The 19,916-nt window shown below is 39.9% G+C and overlaps 1 protein-coding gene across 1 annotated transcript in view; it reads right to left on the bottom strand.

The window, feature by feature from the left end:
- LOC102506116 (phospholipid-transporting ATPase IB) overlaps positions 1 to 19,916 on the bottom strand; it is a 105,382-nt gene that overhangs the window by 73,702 nt on the left and 11,764 nt on the right. The window contains exons 4-17 of the mRNA XM_032496424.1: positions 19,194 to 19,292; positions 18,113 to 18,158; positions 17,421 to 17,461; positions 16,454 to 16,527; positions 13,938 to 14,007; positions 10,637 to 10,764; positions 10,189 to 10,300; positions 8,390 to 8,555; positions 4,201 to 4,328; positions 3,145 to 3,222; positions 1,906 to 1,994; positions 1,592 to 1,633; positions 1,073 to 1,148; positions 520 to 625 (exon numbers count right to left, since the gene is read on the bottom strand). Of these exons, the coding sequence (XP_032352315.1) occupies positions 520 to 625; positions 1,073 to 1,148; positions 1,592 to 1,633; positions 1,906 to 1,994; positions 3,145 to 3,222; positions 4,201 to 4,328; positions 8,390 to 8,555; positions 10,189 to 10,300; positions 10,637 to 10,764; positions 13,938 to 14,007; positions 16,454 to 16,527; positions 17,421 to 17,461; positions 18,113 to 18,158; positions 19,194 to 19,292 (1,255 nt within the window). The remainder of the gene's footprint in view (positions 1 to 519; positions 626 to 1,072; positions 1,149 to 1,591; positions 1,634 to 1,905; positions 1,995 to 3,144; positions 3,223 to 4,200; positions 4,329 to 8,389; positions 8,556 to 10,188; positions 10,301 to 10,636; positions 10,765 to 13,937; positions 14,008 to 16,453; positions 16,528 to 17,420; positions 17,462 to 18,112; positions 18,159 to 19,193; positions 19,293 to 19,916) is intronic.

The following is a 19,916-nucleotide window of genomic DNA, read 5'->3' as shown; positions in this document are numbered from 1 at the left end:
AGCAAACGCGTTGACGCTGAATTTAACTTAATGTAGATTTCTATTCTCCAGCACGAAAATATCATGTCAGTCTTCACAACTTGGCTTTGTTGATCACTTATCTGTGCTTCTAGGCACCAGACAGTGTTCATGGAAGGGGAAATTTCATTAAGCAGGGCCTCTTTTGGTGGAACTAAGATAAATCCCTCAGCCTGGAAGTGAAATACTTTCTCAGTGCTCATTACGGTCTTGTTTGTTCTCCAAGCCATTAGTAGCATCTCCATAAAATGTTGCCTTGTGACTGATTATAACCCCTGTGCCCAGACCGCCCCCTGCCAGCCTTCTTGTGGCAGTTTTTGGATGTGTGGAGAGGGGGAGCCCCAGAGCTGCAGAGTGGCCCAGAGCTGCAGGTACCATGAATACCTCGAACTGTCAGAATTTCAGAGAAGGAGAAGGGCAGGAGCCAGCAGGAGGTCAGCGATGGCATCCCCTGCCCTGCAGGCGCATCACCCGCGGGCGTCCTGAGTGCGCAGCACCTACCTGGGGAGGAAGCCTGGTAGTTTATGTTATTCCCATCTCTCTTGGGAACAACAGTGTGGCACACGCAGAGCAGAGTAAGAAACTCCTTTATACAGGCTTTCGTGGGCTGCAAAAAAGGGACAGAGCTGGTGAGTCCCTTCTGACCGCCATCTCACATGAGTCACGCACAGCCTGCAGTCAGCGCCAACTGAGGTTTCACTTCAGGTACACACAGAGTCAGGCTCCAGCTGAAAACCAGATCATGCCTCCAAAATGTGTTTGTGGAGCGGGTACTGAGTCGGAGACAGTGCAGGGGGCTGGGGAGACCCCAGGGAACACGATGGCTCTGCCCTCTTGGAGCGTCTGTTCCCCGTGAGGAACCGTATTATGAGCTCAGCACTCAGCTCATAATATTGGTGTAAAATCCCTTGCTCACTGTATTATCACCAAAAAAATTTCGAGACTCTTTCTCTCTTCCTGTGCTCAGAAAATTACACCTTTTGGGAAACGATATGTACGTTTCAAAGTTACACAGCATTGCCCTGTCGGCGTGGAGTGAAAGCAGCAGACTTACGTGGTTGTTCTTCAAGTTCCGCAGCAGTGTCGGGTCGTTGAACTCATAGGCCTCTGTGACAGAGCAGGCTGACTGACTGAGGAAGAACACATAAGATTTGTTTTAACTAAAAGTTCCTGGTGACCATCAGTTATCAAACAGCTCTAAACAGAACACAGCCCCATCTTCTGTTTTCATTAAGTCACACTTAGAACTAGTAAATACTTCGAGTTCTGTTAAATTATATATCCGACCAGGCCTCAAGCTGCCAAATGCATTGGAAAATGCCTAGAAAACTGTATAGTTATGCAGAGTTTGAGGCAGAGTGAATTGCCACCAAAGCAACCAATTGAAGTCTAGGTTTTGGGTTCTTTGACTATCAGATGGGAAAGATCTAAGCAGGGGAACTCCCCAGGAACTGCCACTGGAAGTCTGGACAAGGGGGGCTGTGTTATCGTACCTCAGAGCTTTGGTACTGATAAAAAGCCTGCTGCAAGGGAAAAAACACTGGCAAGCCAGGAAAGAATGTTCTCTAGTTACCTTAACTTTCTTCCACCAGCATCACTTCTGCTTGACTGATCTCTAAGGGAAAATGAGAAAGGAAATATGACTTATTACAAGACTATAAATGTAAAACTCTTAAGGAATTTGAATCATGTATAAAAGTAGATGTAAATCATATTTTTTAAAAACCTGCAAGTTTTCATCGAAGGTATATTAAGTTGCAACCTCATTCAGCCATAGCTATAGTAACTAGGAGTTCAGATATGTTCTGCAGTAAATAAAGGCTAATTAATTTTGTTAAGGAACAAAACATGAGAATTTCCAACAGACCAGGGCGATAAAACACTTACCCGTAAGTTATACCGGCAATGGTGCACTTCTTTAATGTCATAATATTGCAAGTAAGGGTTCCTGTTTTATCAGAAAATAAGTACTTCACCTACACAAAGAAGAAAGACATTTTAAATTTAACTAAACAAAGAAAAAATTAACATGATAAACAAAATAAATTTAAAATATATTTAGAGAAAAAAGATAGGATGGCATTCTTTCTCTTTAAATCCTCAAATAATGTGAATTTCTAGAAAGCAAGATGCTCAGTCTACAAGAATTCTATCTTTAATTTTATACTTCTTTCAGAGGCTGTGCTCTTTGCACTACACTGGAGGTGAAATTCTGTGGTAATACGCAAAGTAAACTTCAAGTCATCAAACCTAAAAAATTCAGAAATTCGAGTCCATTTTCCTCCCACAAGAAGTCTCATTAAAAGTATCTAGAGAACATTAAGTAGATAAAGACTGGTATGCTGATATATATGTATATCTTAGATGGAAAAGAAAACCAGACTCGAAGTCACTGTAATCGTTATCACAAGCGTAACACTCATTTCAAAGACAAGCGGAAGTTCCGCAGGTGACCATTTCTGTTCAACAAATAATGCAAAGCAATATGCAATTAAACAGTTTAAAGATCTCTGTATTATTTGGAAAGAAGAAATGGATACTGACTAACTACTTGTTAAATAAAGTCACCAAAAAGTGATAATAAAAGGCAGGAGCCACTGTCATTTAAAAGATCGCCAGCATCTGTCTGTGGGTAACCAGGCATCGATCCCTGCCTCTTTCTGTTGTATGGCAGGGACCAGAGGCAGGAGGCTGCATGTCTACCAATCTCTGGGCAGCAGGCTAGATTCTACCATTGAGAGGAAATTTCTGGGAGGTACTGGAAGCTCTGTTGCTTCCCTACTGGCAGCTGTGGGCAGCGTGAGTTTGGCAGGTGTGAAACCGTGCAGCAGTCTCCAGATGCTTCCCTAGGGGCTCATCTGCCTTATGGAAGCTTTTCCTACCTGTCCCTCCAGCTTGTCCACCCTTCACAAGCACATAATGGTCTGTATTGTCTGTTCTACTTGCAACCCATGATGCAACACTATCAATCTTTTGAACAAGTTGTACTCCTGAAGCTCCATGTGGACGTCAGATTAACTACAGCCCATGGCCAAATTTGGCCCTTTCACTCTGCAGAAGCTCTCCCTAGACCCATCTCCTCTGAAGCACCTGTCGCACTGACAGGAGGCCCTTTGGGGCCCTCACCTGCCCAAGCTCTTCATTAAGATTGGATGTTCTGGCCATGGCGTACACATTATTGGCCTTATAGTGCATGTCTTCATCCTGCAGGAAACAAACAAAACAGCCAAGCCACACAGTCAGAACCAGGCTCCAAACTTCTGCAGGAAGGCTGTACTGCCACTGATCCCCCACACACCTGACATTTAGAAAAAGGCACACCGGAGAGTCTAGAACTCCTGGTTTTGGACGACACGTGCTAATTTCTCACGTAGCTGGCAGAGTTGAATTAGGAGAGGCAACGCCACGTAGAAACAAATGGCAAGGGGGTGGTGATTGGAAGACGTGGCTGTCAAATCCCCGCTCTGCCTCAGACACGCTGTGTCGCCTTGAGTGTGTCTCAGCTACAGCATCCACCAAATGGGAGCAACAGGACCTCACAGCACTGCTCAGAGAGCTACTACAAAAAGTAACTAAGAACACATTTGAAAGCACTTTGTCTAACGTTGTGGTTGCCAAGATACTATTTCCCTTCAAATGATGGTAATTCATGGTCTACTAGGAGGACCGTGTTAATGTGACATCTAACAAGAATTTTATTGCACAGAACACTATTTTACAATACAACTAAAAGTTGTAATCCCACACTCAAACCAGGAAATTCATTCAGTCACAACTTAGAGAGTATTAACCTCAGTCACCACGCAGGGATTCTGGGATGGCTTTGTCGCTGCCACTCTTGCCAAGATCTGTAAACCTCTTGTAAGTCTACTGACCTCTCCCCTTTGCGAGTATCTTAAATGTTAATGGATAACCTTTTCTCTACACTTGCCACTAAGCCACTCCTAAATATTTCCTATCAGCTAGAAAAAATATATGAAGAAAATGACGTCCTCTATCTAGACTGACACAGAGAAGCCCAGGCACTGCTGCCTGGCTCCACACCAGTGCTGGGCTCTCCTGTCGAAGGCATGGCTGGCCCATCAGCTGCATTGGCTCCATCGTAAGAATCAGTCACGTTGATTCTTATAACCAAAGCCATAGCTCGAGAGAGTTTTTTTAAGTCCTGATTTTAATACTCACCCAGTTTATAAACAGGGCCTGAATGTATTTCACAATTTCCAGAGTGACGAGCAGACTGATGGGGATGAGGTTGTGGTACAAGATGATGAACATCAAAATGTCAAACCCAAAGCTGTGGGTGTTGTGCTCTGTGGAAGAAAATCAGAGGAACCCCATCACGGCTTCAGGCGACATCTTTATTCATCTCTGCTTGCAGGATTACGGTTTAAAATTGCAGAATTCTTCTCCATGAACATTATTATTAAAAGTATGATGAAGTGGACACAGATGTAAAATGGTTTTTAAAATATTAGTCAAGCACCAACCAACCATGTAAGAGGGTGTGCGGGAAGCATCGAGCTACAATCTAACAGGGCATAGATCCTGCCCTCAGGGAACCTCGGTGCGGCTGGAGGAAGCTGGAGGAGTCAGGAGCAGCTGCAGCGAGTGAGCTCCGCGCTGTGCTGAACGCCCAGCGCAGCAGCAGCAACACAGGTGCGGGGCCAGGAAGGGGTCTCGGAGAAGCTGGTGAGCAAAGAACTGAAGAAGGGAATTTGATAAATGCAGGGGATAAGGAGAAGGGGGTGAGGAGGACTTTTTAGGTGGAAGAAACAGTATGTCTGAAGCCAAAGAGATAACCACTATAATGATTTTTAAAACTCAGAGAAAGAAGGAAAAGCATGCCCCCCTCAAAAAAATGAATATGATGCTTTGTAAAACCTAGCGATGTGCCCATTTTCAAAGGGACAGTGTGTTTGAGAGACTAATATTCCAATAAGAATTGAACCTAATTTCACGGAAATTTACTTTAAAATATCTAGAAAGTGCTCAGGAGAGAAGAGATACATACACATCGCCTTACATGCATCTTTCTGGAAACTTGCAACTCAGTCTTACATATAAAACGTACATAGTTGAGTTATGGGAGGAAGGGTTATGTAACTGAAGAGCACTATATGAGAAGTAAGTTGTAAACAAGATCAGAGTAATTAAACACAAATCAGTACAAATACAGACAAAGTTAAATAATTTTAATTGTAAGTTAGAATTTTATACTCATTTTTCTACATGAGTGCATACTTGTAATTTAGACGCTAAATCTAGGTTTCTAAATTTCATCAACCTAAATGTCAAGTTCAATTAACCATCACATACATTCAAATTCTTACCACCTTGAGTTGACTAATCTTTCCTTATTTGTCAGAATTATACCTTTACACTTACCGCATTACTTTATGGTCATAAATCATTCTCTTAAGAAAATCAGAGACAGGTATCACTATGACAACTTTATGGACAGAAACAGAGACAAAATCTTTAGAGCTCTGCTAAAGGTAATAGTTACTAAAAATGCAATTATAACTTTAACTACTCAGTATCTTTCTCTTCTCTTGGATTAGAATATTCTGGGCAGAGAAATGTAGTCAGGACCCAATTATGGGTTCTTATTCCAAATACGCCACCAACTTCCTCTGTGCTTTTCGGTAAACACATAGACTGTTTCATTTTTATAAAAGAAGGATTTAGACTAGAAAACTATGAAATTCTGTTTAACTCTAAAATTATTTAGTTTAGTGAATCAATTAACTACTGAGTTCCTATTACAAAAAGGCACTGCTCTTGGAGTGAAAGATATAATGATTCCTGACCTCGAAAATTCACAACCTAGCAGGGGTGTGGGAGAGGGGAACGATAATTATAAAATATGGAAACGGAGTGATATCTATTAAGAATATCATTACAGAACCCAAAGAGGGCTCCTAACTGGTCAAAGGAGGGGGCAGGTAAGACACAGTTGCTGCTACCAGAGAAGATAATGTTCATCTCAGTCTGAAATGAGACGAGGCAGGCATCCAGGTGCACAGAAGGAGCCCCGGACCACAGGCCTGGAGATGATGGAGCAGCTGGTGGACAGAAGCATCATGAGAAAGACAAAAGCAGTCCTCTGAGAGTAAAGACGAAGCGCTAAGGAGAAGCGGTGAGGTGTCAGGAGACAGGGGTCAGGTCATAACAGTCCTGAGAAGCCACGCGAAAGGAGGTTTATCCTGACCCCACAGGCCAGGAGTCAGGGAAACACTTCCTCTGACAGCTGGCGGGTAAATATTCAGCCTTTGCAGACCCTGCAGTCCTGTTGCAACTACTCCGTTCTGCTGCTGTAGCATGAAAATGCAACAACAACTCATAAATGAATAAACATAGCATGCTTGTGCTCCAGTAAAGCTTCATTCACAAAGACAAGCAGTGGGCCATCAGACGGCAACTTGCCACCCTAGCGCAGGCTCAGTGACATCACTGAGTCTACTGGACACATTCGTACCTGCTTTTTATACGCATCCTTCTGGAAACTGTGTGAAGGATGAATTTGAGTAGAACTTGACTGAGGGCTTGGCAACCAGTTAGGAAACCGTGGTGGTGGTCCAAGGATGGAGAGGAGAGTGCCTACAGAGAAGATGCTGGAAAGGCAGAAGCAGTGAGACTCCGGGACTGACCGGATGATGAAGGCCACGGGGCGGATGTGGGGAGGAGAGGTGGAAACTGAGAAGGAGGTAAGAATGACCTTTATGTTTCCAGCTTGGAGATGGTTGGATGTGGTACCACCATTTACACGGAGAACACTGAAAAGAGACACTGGTTTGAGGGGAAAAGATGAACTTAGTTTTGTACGTGCTAAGGTAAGAAGCCTCGAGGACATTTGGAGAACGATGTCCGGGCAACAATGACTCAATAATTCACAAGGAAAGCTGAGCTGGAGGTGAGCACGCAGACGACATCGCAGGGTGGGTGAGAGCTCAAGTTATTAGAGGGAGTGAGTGCTCTTGAAGGGTTGTCTTGGGTAAGACAGTTAACCGCCCCTCAGAAGCTGATGAAGCTGCTCCTGCAGAAAAGAAAATTACACGCACACCTATGAACAAAATTCCACAAAATTTCGAGGATTTACGGGCTCAAGTTGAGGAATTCCTGATGGCCCCAGGATCCTGGAAAACACTAGCAATTAAAAGGTAGATCAAGGTTTCTATGAATCAAATAGGGGAAAAACGGGTTTCAAAAAAAAATCGGAAGTGAGCGGCAGAAATCCCGTAAGATCGTGACTTTAAAAATGACCACTGGGTTTAGTAACTGGGAATTTACCCCAGATGTGGAGCAATTACTTCAGCAGAGCGGTTGAAGTGGACAACAGGTTGAAACGGGCCCAAGAGCGACCGGGAGGTGAGGAAATGGCAACAGTGTGGGTTGCCTCTTCTTTCAAGAAGTCTGATCAACAAGGGAAGAGAAGGGCATTTGTAGGACATGCAGAACTTGACACATTTTATAGACACCAAAATATCCGTGACTTTTGTGAGTTTTTATGTCTGCTTCCAAATAATATGCATGCACCCTCTTGGAGTAGAGCAAATTAAACAAGAAAATTTAAAATGAGATTACTTTTTAAAGCTCTTCTAAAATCTAGAAGCTCGAAATCAAAACCAGACTAGTAACATCTAGAAACCCAGACTGTGTAAGAATGAATCCTTTATTTTTGGTCCAATTTACAGAGTCTATACCTTAGTTTCTTAATTCCTAAAATGCTCTCAAACAGATCCTCTCAAGGGAAGTTAGAGCAGTGATAGATTAGGAAGGGCGGAAAGATGTGTGATGGCTTACTTTGAAAACACGGAAAGACACAAATAAAGCAAAGAAAAATGCTGAACTTTTAATGCCAAATACCTTTAAACCTCTTATGACAGGACACTCGAGCCTCTGAATCCCTCTCAGTGCTCCTTGTCCTCATTTCCTTGCACTATTCATTGTACATGAAGTGCTGTACTGATCCAAGGAGGCAGATATTATCCCCATTTTCAAATGAGGGAAATAATGCGCAGAGAAGTAAAAAACCTTGTCCAAAATCTTCTGGTGACTAAGAATCAAAGACGTGGCCCTCATCTGTCTGAGCCACAGTCTCATGCCTCTGCCCTGATTCTTCTCTCTGCTTTATCCCGAAATGCCAGGATTATACGAAATGGTCAGGACAATCTATTAAAAAAAAATTTTAAGAAGGAAACGTTCTATTTCTAAAACTCGTTAATCCTCAGTTTCTAAAACAAACAAACAAAACAAAGCCACCACACATCAGTTAGAACAATAAATAAATACATGGGGAGACTTTGAAGTCACTTTCCAAAGCAGCACAACTTCCAGAAACGGCAGCTTCCTGCCATGCTCTGGTGCTTACCCTTCTTCACGATGTACCAGATGTCCACTCCATGCTTGTCCTTCCAGAGCATGCCTCCCACACAGCTCACCAAGGACATGACCAAGAGCAGCAGGAACAGCACCAGGATCTGCAAATTGGTCACCTTCTCAACGCTGGATCTCTTGAGAAGCGACTTGACCGAATTCTGCACAGTAGCACACAACCACATACCAGAAAGGACAAAAAACAAACAAAACAAGTGGATTATAGTGGGAACCATTTTTATAGTGAGAAGAGGTCAAAATTGCAGCAGTTGAAAAGTAGGAAAAGTAGGATATGTCTTTTGCCAAATAACTAACAGACTGAAAGTATACCTGTGGTTTAATGAGCGTGGCTTTTCCACCTCAGTTCTTGGAGCGTCATTCTCTAATTCATAGAAAACATATTCGCATAGCAGATCCATTACCTCAAAGTCTGAGGTTCCCCAAAAAACAAATATAGTAAATCTGACAGTCTAGGTGATCTTCTGAATAGCAAAACAAAAACAAAAACAAACAAACAAAAACCTCACAAATTTATTGCTTTTACCACTTCTAGTTACTGAATTATTTCCAGTTTAAAAACCATGGACAGTCTCCCAAGGCAAAGAAAATCTAAGCAAAAATAAACAAATGGGATCTGATCAAACTTACAAGCTTTTGCACAGCAAAGGAAACCATATATAAAATGAAGACAACATACAGATTGGGAGAAAATATTTGCAAATGATGCAACTGACAAGGGCTTAAATTTCCAAAATATTCAAACAGCTCATACAAACTCAATATCAAAAAAAAGCAAACAACCCAATCAAAAAATGGGCAGAAGACCTAAATAGACATTTCTCCAAAAAAAGACACACAGATAGCCAATAAGACACATGAAAAGATGCTCAACATCACTGATCATCAGAAAAATGCAAATCAAAACCACAGTGAGATAACACCTGTCAGAACTGCTATTATTAAAGGATAGGAAATAACAAGTTCTGGCAAAGATGTGGGTAAAAAGGATCCCTTGTACATTACTGACGGGAATGTAAATTGGTGCAACCACTATGGAAAACAGTATGAACGTCCCTCAGAAAACTAAAACTAGAACTGCCATACAATCCAGCAACTCTATTTCTGGGTATTTATCTGAAGAATGCAGAAACACTAACTCAAAAAGACATCTCCAACCCCTTGTTCACTGCAGCATTATTTATAATCACCAAGATCAAGAAACAATCTAAGTGCCCATCAATAGATGAATGGATAAAGAAGATGTGATATACGTATCTCAACACACAGTGAAATATTACTCAGCCATAAAAAAGAATGAAATCTCACAGCTACAACAACATGGATGGATCTAGAAGGATACTACGCTGAGTGAAATAAGTCTGACAGACAAATGCCTGATGATTTCACTTCTACATGGAATCTAAAGAAACAAAACAAATGAACAAATATAACAGAAACAGATACATAGATACAGAGAACAAACAGGTGGTTGCCAGAGGGGGCGGTGGTTGGGAGATGAGTGAAATAGGTGAAGGGTATTAAGAGGTACAAACTCTGAGTTACAAAATGAGTAAGTCATGGAGATGCAACGTACATCATGGGGGATATAGGCAAATACATATTCTTAACTTTTCAGTCACACTTTATCAGATTAAAGTTACCATTTCTATATTTTATTAATAGCTTAATAGACATGAGCTTCCTAAATTCGAGAGAATACTAAAGCCCCTCATTTCATAAAGGCAGAAGAAATAATCTAAAAGCAAGACTGTTTGTCATCATAGATGATTTTACCTGCATGAATTTGGTTTCCAGTCCAGTGTAAACAACTATGCCAAGAATCCACTCAGTATTCTTAAGCTGTGTCCCTCTTAGCAAGACCTGCTCAGGCCCAACTGGAACAGGGCTAAAAATTTAAAAACAAAGAGCACTTATAAACTACCAAAGTTTTTCTTTTTACAATGTAAAACAAACCTCAGCTTTCACCTTATAGATAGATTTCCTTTTGTCAAGATCAACTTTTTGGGCAAACAGCAATAGAAACAAACATGTCTTCAAAAAATGTATCTATTTCTAAAAGAGAGTAGAAAAAACTGCTTTGTCATCCATGTCTCATCATTCCAAAGATACGCTGATAAAACATTTTAAAGAGAAAAGCATCTCTTTTACCTAGGGTGACTACAGAAGTTGTAAGTTCAAGGGAAGATTAAGTGCACAAAACACGAGAAGGAAAAGATGATACCTGCTACCATTCAGGTGCAAGGTTCCAGTGAAGCTGTTGAAATGACAATTAGGTCCTTCACATTCTATTTTTCCAGACAGGCTTGACAATTGCTTTTCTGTTTGCATTTCAGCTGTTTCCAACAAAGCCTACAAAATAAAATCAAAGGAAAAAATGAAAACAGAATTGTAATGGCAAAGTTCAATGTCTCTAATAGTTAATAAAAGAAGATTATGAAAAGACAGTGTCTAAAAATGTATTGTGCTTACCAGACAATAAATAATACCCATCAAATTTTAATATAAACTTTGTTTGAAGACTTTGGCATACCAGCAAGTTGCAAATAATTTTAATAAGGTCAAAAGAGGTACGAAAGTTAAGTTTTTGTCACCTCTATATGAAGTACCGTTTATGAAAGAATAATCACCATAACCAAATACCATGTAGCATCTGATGCATTTACGTCCATAGCTGTTGATGTGCATCACACTTGGAGTAGCAAGAATCTAGAACAGTGACCCCAAACTTTTGTGGGTACCAGATTCACCTGGAGGTCTTGTTAAAACACAGATTTTTCTTATTCAGTAGGTCTGGGGTAGGGCTGCAGAATTTGCATTTTTAACATGGTGGTGCTGCGTGTCGGGGGTCACACTTTGAGAACCACTCGCCTAGAAAATGTCTCGTTCCAGTAAGATGATGTCAACCTTCCAGAGAGAAAAGGCAGACCATGCTCAAGAGAATAGGAATCAAACTGTCACTAGTGTTTTTAAAAACAAGATACAGGAAGACAGAGGATTTTATTTTTAGGTATTTAAATACAAGACCTTTAAATCTAGAATGCTGCATCTTTCCAAATATCAAATAAATGTGAAAGTTTAGTACAAATATTCTCAGGCATGCACACAAGGTCTGAGAAGTGTTGACACTCAGAAACCTACACTGAAACAGTTTGGGATGAACTTCTGTTTGTTAAAAGATGCCTCAAAGAAAGTATAAAAGCAAGTTACCACCTGGGAGAAGACATTTGCAACACATATAACTGATAGAAGAATTAGTATTTAAAATGCATGAAGAAATGTTATAAATCTATAAAAAATAGAAATGTCTCAGAAGAAAAATGACCAACCAACATGAACAAATATTTCCCAGAAGAGGAAAACATGTATGAGCATCAAACTCAAAAACAGATGCTCAAGAGTGATATACTAAGGTGGAGGGTGTAGCTCAAGTGGTAGAGCGCCTGCTCAGCATGCATGAGGTCCTGGGTTCAAGCCCCAGTTCCTCCATTAAGAAAATAAATAAATAAACCTAATTCCCACCCCCCAAAAAAAAGTTCTTAAAACAAAAAACAAAGAGTGATATACTAATGAATGAAAGGAGAAAAAGCATTATTGTATCAATAGATGCTGAAAAAAATTAGTAGAAGATTTAACATGCATTCTAGGAAAAAAAATTCTTAGTAAGCTTCCCACATAAGAAAACTTCCCAATTTTCATAAGAGAGAACTACAAACATTAAAAACGACTATCAACCATGAAGTATCAGAAGTTATTTCTGTGTTAGTCTGGAGCAGGAGGGGACTAGGATCCATCACCAAGTTCACTTTCAATTGCTCTGGAGCTTCCAGAGATGAGATGGGGTTGAAGGGTGGGGGGAGCGAGGTATTATCATTATTGGGAAGGAAAGACCAAAAATGACACAAATTTTAAAGAAAGGATGTTCTGCCCTTAAACCCTACACGCTTGAGTTAAAAATGCCAAAAATGTGTAAGAATTTAGTAAGGTGGCTAAATATACAACCAATAAACAAAGTAAGTACTAATGATGTACCTGCTAGATCTCACTGTTGCTAATAAAACTGCTATAAACATTTGTATAAGTGTTTTTGTGTGAACATGAGTTTTCGTTCCTCTGGGATAAATGACTAGGAGTGTAACTGCTAGGTCGTATGACAGCTATACAAAACTGCCAGCGTGTTTTCCAAGCGGCCATGCAATTTTATATTCTCACCCACAATATATGAGGGACTCAGTCTCCCCACGTCCTCACCAGCATTTGGTGTCATAAATACTTTTAATTCTGGCCATTTCTGATGGATGTGTAGTGATGGCATTTCCCTAATGGCTAATGATGTGGCAAGCGTTCTCATGACCTTATTTGCCATTTTATATCCTCTTCTGTGAAATGTCTCTTTTGCCCATTTTCTAATGAGGTTGTTTGGTGGGTTTTTTTTTCCCTTTTGTAGAATTTTGATGGTCCTTTATTCCAGATGCTAGTTCTTTGTCAGATATGTGATTTGCGAATATTTCCTCCCAGTTTTTAATTTGTCTTTTCATCCTCAAAACAAACAGAAAAGAAATGTAATACAGTTTTGTTAAGTTTTAGCCATTATTTCTTGGGCAGAAACTCTTTCCTTCTCTGTCTCCTCTCCTTCCAGGCTCTGACGACATGAATGTCAGCCCTTTGGTTATATTCCCACAGGTGTCCGAGGCTCTGTTCATTTTTTTTTTTTCAGTCTGTTTTCTTTGTTGTTAAAATTGGGTGGTTTCTGTTGTGCTGTCTTTCAATTCACAGTTCTTCCCTCTGGCCCTTCTATTCTGCTGTTGAGCCTGTCCCTCGAGGGTTTTTTTGTTATTGTTGTTTGTTTGTTGTTTGGGTCTTTTTAGTTGTTGTGTTTTTAAGTTCTAAAATTTCCACTTGGTTCTTCTTTATTTCTTCTATTTTTTTGCTGAGACTTTCTGCTTCTCTGCTGAAACTTTTTATATTTTCATTTGTTTCAAGCATGTTTGTGATTGCTCACTGAAGCTTTTTCTAATGGATCCTTTACAGTCTCTATGAGATGCTGCTTACTCCCTGTTATTTTGGTATTGGCATCATTGACTGTCCTTTTCCATTGAGTTATAAGATCACTCAGAGTTCATATATAACCCTTTTCACTCTAGTTGTAGTATTTCACCACGACAGCAGTTTTATCACCGAATCACTAACAGGTATATCCTCAAAACGACATGCATAAATGTGTGTTATCCTCTATGACCTGAATTTTATAGGACGCATTTTTTCTTGCAGTCGTGAGTGACACATTCACATAGTTCCTGTTCATTATTTTAAAAGTACTCTTTAAATGTCTGATGAGGATAAATTACATTCATTCAATAATGGTAAGACAATTTTCATCATAAAAACAACAACTGGTACCTGACAAAACTTGACATTGTAGACTCGGGTATAAAATCAGAAATTAAAAAGGTATCTTATTGTAAAATGATTATAAATCAATAAAAAATGTTAAAAAAAAAACAACCATAAAAAGGTATTCTTGCCTGACGTATTTTTAGATTTGTCTCTCCATCCAGATTAGATGTTGCAACGTAACATGCTGCCTGAGGTCCACTAAGGAAAATAAAGCAAATAATGTTGAGTCAATATCTCTCCAACAAACTAGTTTCCCAATAATGGTAACTTCTGAAATGTGATCTACATCAGTAACGGTTCTTCAGAACTGACAGGACTACAACTACTACTTTGCCAGGGGATATTAGAGGTCTAGACCTACAAGGCTGAAATTCACCTTGCAGAGTAATAGCTCAGTAGAAAATTTCCCACTGAGTTAGCAAACATTTGCCTTGTCAAAATTTCACTCCATGTTCAATGCAATTCACTTATGATAATGAAGCATTTGGGGGGAAATGTTACTACTTTCAAAGCATATTTTCATTTTTATTACCACCATATCATCATTCTAGTTTTACAACCACTATGTGAAAAAGATAAGGGGGCTTCTTTCCTGAGAGATAAAAGAACCAAGAACACAAATAGAAAAGCTGTTCCAAATGATAAGGCATGTTCATGTACCTCAGGTTTTTCCATTAGACCAACAGCTCTCATTTAAAAAACTTTTGCCTCTGAATTTGACCATAAGATATGCATCCCTCAGGCTGATAAAGGTGATACCTATTTTTAAAATGTTTCTAATAAAAAAGACTATAATTGTTCAAAGAAAGTCAATTCCAGTAAATTTTTACATGTGTATCTCTTGTAGATTTGAAAAATAAACAAAAATAAAATTATTTTTGTGTGAAATACATCATATGACAAAAGAGTTTATAGAATGAACGTTTATATTTTAAGAATAACAATAAAGTCAATACCCACATAAACACAGGAGAAGAAATCGACTACTTACTGTGCCTGAAAGGCCTAGCAATTACATTTTCCTCTCTCCACCCCAGAAACAACTACTAGGTTAATATGTATAACAGTCATTCCCTTGCTTTCCTTTGTAGTTTCATATCATATTTGTATCATTAAGCTATACACTGGTTAGTTTTTTCTGGCCTTGACTGCCACATAAATGCACTTAATTATATGTACAGCTTCTTCGATGACTTGTCTCTTCTCTTCAGCAATATGTGTTTGATATCCAACCATGTCAATGCATATAACTGCAATTCATTCATTTTCATGGCTGCATAGAATTTTATTTTATGAATTAATTGCAACTCATCCATTCTCCTATCAATGGACATTTTTACTGGTTCAAGCTTTTGCCATTATAAACCAAAGCACCATGAACGCTTCTATACATTGTTTCCTATTCACTATGTGCAAGAGTTTATATGTGCAAGAGAAACTATATACATATATACACACATATATATACACATATGTCATTGTTAAACAAATATATATCTAGCAGTGTTATTGCTACATGAAAGAGCATGCAAATGTTCAGTTACATTAGGTAAACTGTTTATCAGTTCTGTTTTACCAGTTTATATTAATATCAGCAAAGAATAAGAGCTCCTTTTGCACCATGTCCTTGTCAGCACATACTATATTCAGACTTTTAAATTTTGTAGTTGAATGACTGTGAAAAAATCCTTCTTTAACTCAAGGCCAAAAAGATAATCACAGAATTTTCTAAAAGTTTATGAATTTTTCTTTCACATTTAACTCTTCAATTTATATAAAATTGATTTTTGTGTCAAGACAAATTTCATTTTTTGCCATGTCTATTCCTGTGCCGGTACTTTACTGTCTAAACTGCTAAAAATTAAAAATTATCCCTTCAGATATGGCCAGACAAGTGCCCCCAAATTATCTTTTTTACCCTTAACGGAGGCACTGAGGGTTGAACCCAGGACCTTGAACATGCCAAGCATGCGTGGAGGTAATTGACATTTTTATAATATCGGATCTTCCTATCCAAGAATATATTTTTTCATATATTTATTTTCAGATGTCTTTTGATAGTTTCATTATTTTCTCCATAAAGCACTTGCATACATTTCATCAGATCTGTTCTTAAGTATTCTGTAAGTTTCCTTCTATTGTAAAATACGTCTCTTTATTACAGAAGAATAAAATAAGATAATAAGTGTAACATCTTTTAGATTTGTTGAATGTCTGTAGAAATTGTAGAAGAGATGGAATTAATCTGAGAATTAGGATAGGAGAAAATATGTCCAGGGAAATTAAAGAAAAGATAATGAAAGTATAGAATAGTAGTTGTTAAACTATGACCCAAAGGCCAAATCCGGCCCCTGACTACTTTCATAAATAAAGTTTTATTGGGACACAGCCATACCCATTTATTCACATACTGCCGATGACTGCTTCTGATATTACAAGGGCAGAGCTGAATAGCTACAACAGAGATTGCATGGCCCACAAAGATAAAATATTTACTGTGTGTCCTTTTATAGAAAATGTCTGTAGTTACTGGTCTACAATGTAGAGAAAGGGATGATGAAGTGAGAGAGGAAAAAGCCTTTGGTTTTCTTAAAAATTCTAACTCACAACAAAAGTTCCTTAAACGCCCGCTAACGTAACTAACCTGGAAGAAATCAGGACCATGTCTGCAGGGAGGAACTGTTCGTTTGTGGCCTTCACAATGTCACCCACATTTACCTTTCAAGCCAGGAGAAAAAAACAGAAGTATGAATTTTAAAAATCACAAAACAGAGGCAAAATGTGTCAAACGTTCTCAAGGAAGAGTGTAAGATGAAAACCCTGGAACCATCCTAGTGAATTTCAGCTACATTAGAATAATCTTACCTCCTGATGCATTCATTCCTCTAAAACCGCTGCTCTTAACCAGGGGCTATTCTGCCTGCCCCATCCACCAGGGGGCACTGGGCAATGTCTGCAGACGTTTCTGGTTGTCACGACTGTGGAGGTTTTAGGGGAATGTCCTCCATCGGGCACAGAGGGCAATCTCTCCATTTCTGTTTCCTCTGAGTCCCAGAGAGAGGAGGGAAATGCAATCACTACCAACTCTCCTGGTTTATCTCCCTCAGGGGAAGAAACACTGATGATATTTTGAAATCAATACATTCTTACAGTTAGATTTCAAAGGAATTTTACACGAGTCATCAATTAGTTATTGATGAGGATGAAGTCAGAATCCAGCTCCTGTATGCCTTTAACTCCCATTCCACGGGCAGATATTCACAACAACATTCCCTGAGACAGCCTCCATATAAAGGTCGTCCAGTACCCAGAGCAACAGTTTGTGAACCATCAACTTGAAACTTTCCACACGCTGACGTGCAGGTAGCACTGAGGCACGCTGGAAGGCGTGCAGACTTCCAACCAGACAGACTGACGCTCAGACCCTACTTTCACCACTTTCTGGTCACGTAACCTTGGGCAAGACACTTATTCTCTTTGATCCTCTACCTTCTCATCTACAAAATGGGACAATATGATAGTTCCTGAAGACATATTTTACAGATAAAAACCTGTAACTTTAAATGTGGAAGGTGCTAATTACTAAGTTAAAAGCAAAAATACACTCTTACCTCTTTCCACTGAATCACTTGCCATGCATTCTGTCTTAACACTGAAAAAGAAACAGCTATGTATTCACTGTAATTATTGCATTAGGTAAAGTCCAAAATAATAAAAGATACCTCTTCCCCAGAACTACAGGTGTTTCTTTATAAAGTACTGCCTTTGTTAATTTAAGCTTTATATAAACTGAGAGAGTAATCGTGTTCACATGCACTACACCAAAATACAGCAATGTATATCATATAATGCAACATATGATTGATATGATATAAATTTGACAGAGGCTACATTAAGTCACTGACAATCCCAAAGACGAAACAGTTGGTATTAAGCACCGAAGTACCAGTGGATAGCCTGCAAAGCAACTTAAGGTGTTTCTGATTAATTACAGAGATTGCACACGTCAGAACAAGGCTCAGAGAGATTCAGTGGCATGCAGATCTTTCTCATGGACGTAAGAATTGCTCATACCCCAGGTATCCCATCCTTCCCTCTTTTTTTTTTCCCTTTCACTCTAGTTAACATAATTATTGATTCGAATATACGGAAACGGCTTCCTTCCGGTTTTTTCCCTTTGTTTCAATATTTCTTTAAGTAATAATATATTACAAAACATGTTACCTGTACCTACTTGATGGTTCTGGATATTATCTTAGAGTGGAGGCGTGGGGGAAGGTAGAGGCTCGAGCTCACCACTTACCTATTGTGCTCTTTGAGTTAACTAATCTGTCTGCCAGATGTCGTTTCTGTTACAGAAAAAATATCCATTAGATCAAAAGTTTAGAATGAATAATTCGAATCACAACACGAGTCACAGCTGGCTGAAGAAAGAATAGCAGCAGCAGACCTGACAGGAACAGTTCCGTCGCTCCCTCAACTGAGGTGCGGCCTGAGGGCGGCGGCAGGGCCGCGCGGGGAGGGCGGGGCCCCGGAACCGGCTTCCCGGCGGGCAGCCCGGCTCTTCCCCTCACTCCCGCGGCCACGGCAGGTCGCCAGCTCGTCTGTGCCTCCATCTGAACGCGCGCACCACGCGTGCACACATATATGCAGCACAGTGCCTGCTGCGTAGTAAACTGCTACTTGAAATGCTGACATTTTATACGTTGCTTGTAATGACTACTTTTGGTTAAACACATAATCAGCAATTCTGAATATTGATCCAACTTAACCAAAGGCTTTTAAGTTTGAAGAATTCTTTCCTATTACAAATGATTCAAAGGCCAGCAACCGGGTAGCTATTTCGGATGCCATAGCAAGATGGAGGGATCAGGCAGAAGCACACGAGCGACCACAGCCGGTGATGCTGGAAAATGAGCACGGGGACGGCGAGGGAGGAGGGGCTCTGCCAGAGTGACCCCAGCTGTCGCAGGTAGGGTCAGAGCAGAAGAAAACACTGTGAACCCTCTCTCTTTTATTTCATTTCTCCACTGAAATCGGCAGGCCCGTGTGAAATCACAACCCTGACAAGGTTACAGGGGAAATGAAATAACAGCACAATTTGTTTCAGCCGTTTTGGGTTTTCTCCTCTGGTTGGATTATCTCCCCAAAGACCCTACCATAGTTCTTAGGACAGCTTTTAACTCCTGCTGGTCTCTCAAATACACACATGTATCAAATCTAAAATTTGAAACCTCAAAGCTTTAGTTCACATCAACTACAGATGTTAAAAAGCATACAGTTCCAACCAACAGCCAGAAAAAAGAGAAAGAAAAAAGTCTGAAAAAAAGGAAGTCTTATATTCGAGGCACTAGTTTTGAGAGTATTTACTACAGTAAACTTACATGATCTTCTACAACCTCTTTGATGCCTGAAATTGTAAGAATAACCAGCAAAGGCAACAGAGTTGTATATTTTCCCGTCGGGGACACATCTGGAATTTGCTGCAAAACAGAGTTACACTATTAATTTTATAAGTCCTTGTTGAACTCTGCGTACACTGAGAGCTACGCTAGTAGTGGCTTGGCCCAGGACCTGACAACAATAGACACATTAAATATTCAGCATATCACACCATCCCTGGAGTGTGACCCTGAATATCACATCACGGAAGAGTCCTCAGTGCATCTGCTTAGTAACACTTCACTCCTTACGTCACCTTTCTAATAGACACTTCATTATGTTTCGGTGGGAGCAGCTCAAAACCTAAATGTTTAAAATAGCATCTTTTCAAAATAGTTCAATCCAAAACCAAAAGGTCAGCTATCTTAACCAAATCTTACTTCTTTTTGGGGAAGAGGAGAAAGTTTTTGGAGGCCCAAGGGAATAATGATTCCTGGGTACAGATTACCCGAGGAGAGTGCTCCAGGGCGACCCCCACTGTTTAAAATACGAGGAAGTAAGTGATTGAAACTGAAGCTGTGGTCGTTTTCCAATGCGCGCAAGGGCAGTGAGGCTTTGGAGCTGACCCTCTGGTTTCCAGATTTAGACAAGTTCTTAGGCCAGTGTTTCCAGACTTGGGCCAGTGTGCGCTCTCTGTGCTGCCTTATTATTTTTTGCTTGCTTAT

Source organism: Camelus ferus, chromosome 14 (assembly GCF_009834535.1).
Source record: "Camelus ferus isolate YT-003-E chromosome 14, BCGSAC_Cfer_1.0, whole genome shotgun sequence".
Classification (NCBI taxonomy): domain Eukaryota; kingdom Metazoa; phylum Chordata; class Mammalia; order Artiodactyla; family Camelidae; genus Camelus; species Camelus ferus.
This window is presented reverse-complemented; position numbering and strand designations above follow the sequence as displayed.